General features: G+C 40.0%; 1 protein-coding gene across 2 annotated transcripts in view; it reads right to left on the reverse strand.

Annotated features, from left to right (window-relative positions):
• The window catches only part of FBN2 (fibrillin 2), a 160,306-nt gene extending 152,052 nt beyond the window's left edge, over positions 1 to 8,254 (reverse strand). For both annotated transcript variants that reach the window (XM_051642419.1, XM_051642418.1), the window contains exons 1-4: positions 8,031 to 8,254; positions 7,137 to 7,219; positions 3,336 to 3,434; positions 2,670 to 2,765 (exon numbers count right to left, since the gene is read on the reverse strand). In XM_051642419.1, coding sequence (XP_051498379.1) covers positions 2,670 to 2,765; positions 3,336 to 3,434; positions 7,137 to 7,219; positions 8,031 to 8,254 — 502 coding nt within the window. The remainder of the gene's footprint in view (positions 1 to 2,669; positions 2,766 to 3,335; positions 3,435 to 7,136; positions 7,220 to 8,030) is intronic.
• Between the last annotated feature and the right edge of the window lie 416 nt (positions 8,255 to 8,670).

The raw sequence follows: 8,670 nt of genomic DNA on the forward strand, positions 1-8,670 counted from the left end.
ACAGATTCTTAGCAGATGTTGAACTTAAGTATATTTTTAAACAGTTGTGCATCTCTAGTCACTAATCGTAAGAATTTATAACTATCAGCAAAGTTAGTAGATAAAAAACTCAACTACTTTTAGGCTATTTGAGCATATTAAGTTGTGTTATTCAGTCACACCAAGAACAAAGCTTTCAAGAAGGGAGGCTTGGGCAGACTGAGACAGTTCAACTCTCATACTGCTGGCAGAAGTGATGTTTAGAGCAAGGGAAAAGAATTACCAGATTAACTCATCTTTACATACCTTCAAAAACTTTGTTTCCTAGAAGATCCCAACAAGAAAAAAACTGTTTGTGGGGGACTGTAAATCCAAAGTATACATAAATGTATAGCATAGAGTTGTAGGACTTAGAAGCACCCACTCATACTGTTTATCAATGACATAAATCAAGAACAAAGCCTGCTGCCAAAGCACCAAAATCTTCTCAATTTGAAATGGAAACAGTTCCATCAGCAATGCTGAAAAATACCATTAAGAGAATCCTTCAAATAACTAACTCTATTTCCAGGCTCATTGCTTCCAGGACATAAAGCCTTGTTCACAACTAGTACATGTTCCAAATAAAAGTATTTCACCTTGAAGGACAGCCCCATAATTTTTAAGTGGATCTGAACAACAGCAAAGAGATTTTGGTCCAGAAGTCTCTAGACAGGCCTTCCTATGCACCTCCACAGTCTGTAGGTGGCATTTAAAAAATATTTGATTACCCAGTGCAAAAGAACCTCAGCAACCTAGAGAAGACAAGTATTTCAAACTAGAAAAAAATGTACACCTGCCTTCAATATCATCAGAACGGAGAACATAAAATATACTGTTAGGTAGACATGTGATAAAGCCTTACTTCTTAGCAAGAACTATAAAACTGAATTACTTTCTACTGAGAATGCATATCTTAGGCATAAAATGAAGATACTTCTCTGCATCTGTTACATTACTCCATGAATGGACAATGACACTTTAGGGAGACAACTAACTTCAATAGATTTAAGACACACACTCTAGTAAAAAGAAATAAAAACATATTTACATTTTTCAGATGTTCTTTTAATACTGTATCTAGAAGACAAATACTCAATCTTACTTGAAATTTCAACTCTCCTGTACACTGAGGCAAATATCCACAGCTGGTTAAGATTTGCAGCAGTGCTTTAGAGTCGTTGCTTGAAAATTCAGTCCTCTTTTCATTTATTCATGGGTAACATGGCCTGCCTGAGAGCATTCAGGTGTTGACCCAATACAATAAAATCAGCAGTAAGGGGCCAAGAACTCTTAAATGTAAATCTGGCTGTGACTAGGGCCACATTTTAGGATTACAATTATTACCTAAAATTTTTGAGAATGTTAGCCAGATAGAAATAAAGCAAGAAGAAGACTGCTCTCCAGCATCTGCAAAAACGACCAAGTCAAAATGACGTTCATCCACACTATTAAATCTAAGTATTCTTTGCACAGTTGCCTTTTCTTTAGCTCTACTTCCTTCAGACTACCTTCAGCAATTAATTTCTGCCTTTTTCCCTTCTGAACTGTCGTTTTTACCCTATTTTCATCCTTCTCCATCTCCTTATGCCTCTTTCCCTCGCTATTTTTGAGCTTCTGTTCTCACTGATAGCGAAACTCCTTTTGATCCTCTTACTTGATCAAACCCTTCTGTGAGTCTTTCCCTTCTGCAACTGCAGAACCTGTAATAAAGTCTTTGACACCTATGAGGGTTTTCCTGCAACTTGCTTTTTCTGTTTTGCAGTCTCACAAACTTCTTCCCTTCCACTGTTCTCTCTAGAAGAGCCTCTTACCTTACAAGTCAGTTTGGAATTTTTGGGGTGTTTTTTAAAAGTTCCTTTTGGTTTTTTTCTTTGCTCTTGGTTTTCTTTGATAATACCAAGACATACCTTTTTGCATTGCATCAGCAAGCTGAGTCACTTACTACTGTTTTTTGCTGAAGTTCATTGCAATGCTTTTGTCTACGTGGTTACTGAAGACACTGTTTCCCTTGCTTCCTAACTGCCTTTGTGAGCATCATGTTCTCAGCTAACTAGGAGACAGCTGGCCCGACAATACGCTTTCAGGCTTTCCTCAGCTCTGCAGCCTTTAGTGATATTTATTGTTTACTGAATTTGTATAGCTTGTAAACACTTGTCAACACAGATAGATACATGCAAATAATTTACTTTCTAGATTGTCTGCAAAACCAAAAAGGTATACAAAAGCTTGAACCATATTTAATTATTTTTCTGAATCAAGCAGAAGACAGAAAAACACACTTTATCTTGGCATTTAGGCTGTTCTCCTGAGATGGAGAAAGAAAACTTTGTCAAAGAGAATGAAAAATTGGTGATTACCTGGTCGGAAAAGGAGAGTGGGATGTGCACTGCCATTGGCCCCAAAGGATTTTCCAGAAGTATTTAATTAATTCAAATCCTAATTTGAATTTCAGAGAATACAAATCCACTTCATGCATGCACTGACTTCCAGTTAAACACTACACCCCAAAACAGCAATAAATTTCTCATGGGCATTTCTTTATATTTCAACGTCTTGGCTTTTTTCTCTTCCTACTCTACGTAAAGTAAGAGGCCTGACTTGCAGGACTTGAGTGATTTGATTTTAGCTGCTGCAGGGCAGTTACTTACGCTGGCCACAGTAGGTTCCGACGTAGCCCTTCTGACACTGGCAGTGGTCGTCGGCGCAGGAGCCGCCGTTCATGCACCTGATGCTGCAGGGTTGCACTGCAGAGGAGCCCAGGCAGAGACACCAGTGTTAGGGGAAAACACCTCACCAAGAAGCAAATGTGGATAAAAGCAGAGACAACTGGAAGCAATTGCCAGCTTCGTATAATATGTGCTGTGTATCTCAGTGTAGGCTCAGGTAACCAAAGCCATCCAAGCTTTAGCTGTCAGTCAGCCATTATTTTTAAAGCAAACATGAAGACCTTTTTTTTAGACTTTCCCATTACTATAGTTAGCAAAGTAGAATTTTCCATTATCTTGGAGGCTGTACAATCTTAATTTCTTAAGAGATCTGACTAGATGAAAATACTAATATCGTACACATTTATATTTCAACTTGCTTGTATCTTTAAACACTTTTTTTTCCCTAATTTGTCACAGAGAGTAAACATGCACAGGTGGTGGGTGAAACTTTATAAAAAATTAGAGATATACCAAAGTGTAAGTTACATCTGTGTGTGCACTAATGACAAGTTATGTCTAAAGGATTTACACAATAGTTATTTTTTAGTTGACACTTGAGAATTAGTGAAAGGAAAGCTCTAATGAAAATAAATATAGAGTCCTTACTAGATTTTGATCCACAAGTAGGTGATATTTGTCCACTTGCACAAGTGCACATGTTAGGACGGGAACAAAATCCATCACCACAGCTATTTCTACAAATCGCTGAGGAAAAACACAAATAAAAGGACAGTGATTAACAATAAACTCAGTCTAAAGGAAAAAAGCTAAAAGTATGTTAATAGCTTATTTAAAACAAAATAAATAAAAGCGAACAACACTTGAATGCTCAATTCATTGGGACAACTAATACATATGCAAAAGTAATTGTAAGTTAAAATAAAGTAATGGAATTTTGGTATAATTAATATCTGGCAAATTTAAAGACAAAAAACATTGAACATTGCATATTCAAACACTGGTCAGACCACTGAAACCAGATAATCAGCTCTTTCCCTAATTAGAAATACCAGGCTATTACACAAGTAATGTAAAATTATTAAAATTTTGTATTTTAGACCACAAGTCCTGTAGGATACTCTACCAAGAATCCAACATTTGAACTAATATAAACAATATAGATCATAAATGTCAATGTACAGTATGGCTTCTCTCTTATAATCAATATTTTAGAAGCATTTTAGGGCCTCATATTTCTGAGAATATCCATCCTTTATCAAGCCAATGCTTAGCTTCACAGATATTGCATAGTTTCACTAAATACACTTTTCTGTACTCAAATATTTCAACATTGTCGTTTAGAAACTAACTTTATAAAATCTCAGGGAAGCCTGTCCACACCATATTCTCTGTATGTAAGAAGCATGTCATTGTGCTATCACCTGACATGTCCAATTGTGTCTTCCCTTCTCGCTCACCAGCCAGTTCCCTTGCACAAAGGAATGACAGAAACAGAGAAGAGTTCAAGTCTACATCCCAATTCTAAAGGAGACCCAAATGAACGCATCTAAATAATCTGCTGAATTAACTTATTCACCAGAAGAAAGCCTCAAAAGCAAGTATGGCACACGATTACCTAAAAAAACACATATCATGGAAGAGACAGCTTGTAAAGCAAAAAAAAACCACAACCAAGCAAGAACCACAGCTTCTTTTGTAAATAATTCTAGGGTTTTGACATCATCAAGTAATTTGGAAGCACATCTCCACTGAAGGACTACAGAAGGAACAGATACTTGCTGCAGATAATTTGCCAAGAACATACTGGCTACCTAAAATAAAAGGCCTATATGCATTAAAAGGAAAGAAAAAAAACACCACATCTGGCCAGATACACAAAAGAAAAAAAAGCAGAGATAAACCTTCCCCTAATTGCCTGTGCTCCTCTTCAGAGCTAGAAAAACATGCATAAATGAGATGCAACTCCCATAAGGAAGAAAATATTGTTTTCTTGTCCTGTTACAGAATTCAAACATGCTCCCTGTGGAATGTACATGCTCCCTTTCACCCTTTCACCACCCAATCAGAAGCTCTGTTCTGATGCCACACATGACCAAACCAGAGTAGATTTTTTCAACCCGTGGCCTCCTTGACATACTCCAATAAAGGCCACATTTTCTTTACAAGAGAGGAGTAGACAAAGCCAATCACTAATAGCAATCCACTGACACTCCACTGGCATCAAAAGCATGCAATGTGGATCACCTGCATTTATCATTAAGTCCCTCTACAAAGATGCCCCAAATGTGAAGGCACTAGTGGTGAAGAGTTTGTGGGATTTTGCTATTTAGCTGAAATTAGAGATAGGCCACTGACTGATACAAACTACTTTCCCCAGTAGCAGACATAAAAGTGAGAAATGGGACTCAGATTCAGAGAACTTGGCAAAGACAGGGAAGAGGGCTGTTTGCCTTTTATCACTGTTCAGTCCATTTCTATTCAATGGCACTCAATCTCCTGGTTAAGCAAGGTCTACATTTAGACAGTTTTCTTAGTTTCTTATCTGTTAGGGAATAATTTTTTATCAACTGAAAGTCCCATAACTGAAAGCATACTCCAAATATGTTTTCATCAGTACAGTTCATATTAGTTAACAAAAAAGTCTGTTTTTCAAGTGAAAGATCACTTTTAATCATAAATATGTCACACACCACCAACAACCACCATCACATTATCTACTGAAAACAGTGTTAAGGTCAGAATAGTTTCCTTTTGACCACCAGCTCGTAGATCTCTCATCATGAAATAATCCCTTAAAATCATCATTTACAATCTGCACTAATTATAATCAATGCATCTCCAATAGTACGTTTATTAGCTTGTACATCATCCTGTGCAGGGTGTTTTGCCTAGATGAACAGCTCTAGCTACAGGGACCATCATCTCAGCAAATGTATCCTGTGAGCCTAGAAATCTGTTCTCTTAAGCCTTCATCAAAATACAAACAGAGAAGTATCACAGCCAATCATACAGATCTTCTGGCAAAGTCATTCACCCTTCAGACATGTGAGAGAGCTGCAGTCAAGCTCCAGTACATAAACAGCAACAAAAAATATGTCCTTTGTGCACATAAACTAATAGTAAGTAAGATTTGTCTTGATGTAAAGAGAGCTGAGACAGAGGCACAGAGAGTCACAATTTATAAAGGTTTCTGAAAGCACCTGAATCATTCTGTCTCCCTAAAGTCATTTGACCTAGATAGCCAGCTGAATTTGAAAAGCCTACCAACAGCACATTAGGCAGCCTAAATCCATCTTTAAAATTCCAGTTTATGCTTAAGTAAGCCAGTATTGTGTCGCTTCTCTTACTCCACAGTAGTACTCATACCAGCATCTTCCTCTGAAAGACACGATTAATCTTTGCTAGGAAATGCCATGTCCACCTGAGATGAAAATCACTGCCCCATGGCACAGTTAGTTATAAGAAATATTGGAAAGGCAGGTTTTCTCATGTAAAACAAATAGATGAACAGGCTGATAGTCCTGAATCGTAAGGCAACAGCCCAAAAGTCACCTTTAGCTGTGGCAGATCTTGGCTTACTACTCATTCCTTCCCTAGTTTATTCCTGGGTGCCAGTAGCTTCTTAAATGGAGTATTACAGAAACCTTCATCACTTAAGTAAAGAGCAACATGTTCTTGAACCTGAATTCTGAAGTTAACCGTACTTACAAGCAAAAGAGATTGGTGACAGGCTAGGATGAATGAGAACATATTCATTAAATATGCAAGGACTACAACAAGCATGTGCCTCATTTTATCTAACAGACAGAATATTCAAATTAATTCTCTCTTTCCTTTCTTGGTAGACAATGATGCCTAACCAGAGAAAGTACTGAGCAGATTTGCACCCCCAGACACACCTTTCCTTCCTTTTTCTTTTTTGCCAAGCCATGCCAACAGCCCTATGTGTCAGCACAGCACCTATGATGACCAGGCAGTAATCCAAAACTACATGCTCTATAGCTATTAAAGCACAACTGAAGATGATAGGCAAGAGAATATGCACCCCAGATGTAAAACACTTTTGCATCTGATTGTCATTTCAAGCCTAGCACATAAGTTTCACAAAAATTCAGATCTGATTTGATTTTTATCAAGACTATTTGCCTTTTCTTGTTACCTTGGTTTTTCTCCTTCTTCCTTTATTGTTCTGTTCTGAAAAACTAAGTGGTCATGCCTCTCATGAACACAACAGAGAAAATACAGCAATTTGCCAGTCTTCCAGTTACAAGAAACATGGACCTGTAAATCCCTTTTTTTCTTTCTTTTTTTTTTACTTATTTTTAAAAATAAGGAAAAAGACAGAACTGAATTATCTTTCCTCATGCTCAATGGAGCAGTAACTTGCAGAAGACTATTTATTTTTATTATCACAAGGGCAGTAGGAACTCTAAGTCAGACACTTACGAACAATGCACTGATTTCCTCCAGGGAGTGTCTTCCATCCAGGGCAACAGTAGGAATGGAATCTAGAGCCACACACATTTGGCCTGTCAAACAAAATAACCAAATAAACGTATATACAAAAGTGCACCTCCATGTAAGCAGAATCTAAAGTTTTATGTATGCACAAGGGAAGAAACCAGCTGCATGAAATGAGAAAAAGTGTAGAGAGCAAAGATGTCCACAAAAAGTCATCCTCGAAGGAACAAAATCTTCTCTACTGTAAGAAGTTCCGAGCAATTTTATTTTGTATAAATTCAGTGGCTTAGTATAAAGAGGAGAGGCAGACTAGGCAACGGCAGGCCACACAATTCTCGTGGAACTCGTGAGGAAATGCAAGGCATGAGTTGGGCTCTAATTCATCTACAGTCCTAGAAGCCTTGCTACAAAAATTGCCTTCATACTGCCATCTGACACAAGACAGAAAGAACGGCTGGTCATAAAGATCATTTAACTCAAATTAGCAAGAACTCCCCAAAACATTAAAGATTATTTTTCACAGTTTCTCAGAAGAAGCCAAATTAAAGTGACTGTCACAGTATCTTAATATTGTAACATTCTTGAAGAAAAAGCCCAATGTTGTACATGTGTTAGTTGCACCGCAGCCCCCCACAATGTCTGCTTTTAATAAAGTATCACTAATTAAAAGGCGCGTTTCATAGCCGAGGACAAAATACCAAGTTCCATTAACCCCTAACTAGCCGTGTCAAGGGGCCGGGAGGTAGGATGCACGGCGGACAAAAACGCGGACCACAGCTTTGGGGTGGGGGGGGAAGGGGGAGGAGGCCGGTTGGTTCCCGGACGGCAGCGGGGAAGGGGGCTCGGGTGGCGGGGGGCGAAGGTCCGAGCGTGTCCTACCCGCGCAGCACGTCCCGCTGTCCTGGCCTGCGGGCCCGGCCGGCGGCGGTACCGGCCCCGTCCTCCCGGTAGGCGGGCGCGGGGTAAATGCCGCCCGCTCCTCTCGCCGGGCGGACCGACGGCGGCTTTTGTTGCCCGGTTGTTCCCTGAGCCCAGAGGGCCAGGCAGCTCAGCCACAGGCAGCAGCAGCAGGGCTGCACCCAGAGCCACCGCCGTCTCCCCATCTTGGGGATGCTCCGCTGGGAAACGGCGGGGAGAGGTGCGTGCCTGTCCCGCACCGGTGCCAGCGGGCACGGCTCTGGCTCCTCGCTGGGGAAAAGCTTCAGCCGCGGAAACTCCTTCTTCTCAGCTCCCCGGCCAGCCCTGCAGCTGTCAGCGGGATACGGTGATACCAACTGCGGGGTCCACGTCGCATCCCCCTCCTCCTCTCTCTCCAAAAAAAAAAGGGGGGGGGGGGGGGGGGGGGGGGAAGAGAAAAAGAGGAAAAGAAAAAAAAAAAAAAGGTTGAGTCGGTTGGGATTTTATTTCCCTCCTCTGAAATCGGAAATCCAACGGAACCACGCTGAATTTCTCTAGGAAAACCTACGAACAAAATGGCTATTAACAATAACCGCGCCCGAAGAAGCGCTCGGAGCTGGAC

Source organism: Apus apus, chromosome Z, assembly GCF_020740795.1.
Source record: "Apus apus isolate bApuApu2 chromosome Z, bApuApu2.pri.cur, whole genome shotgun sequence".
Lineage (NCBI taxonomy): Eukaryota > Metazoa > Chordata > Aves > Apodiformes > Apodidae > Apus > Apus apus.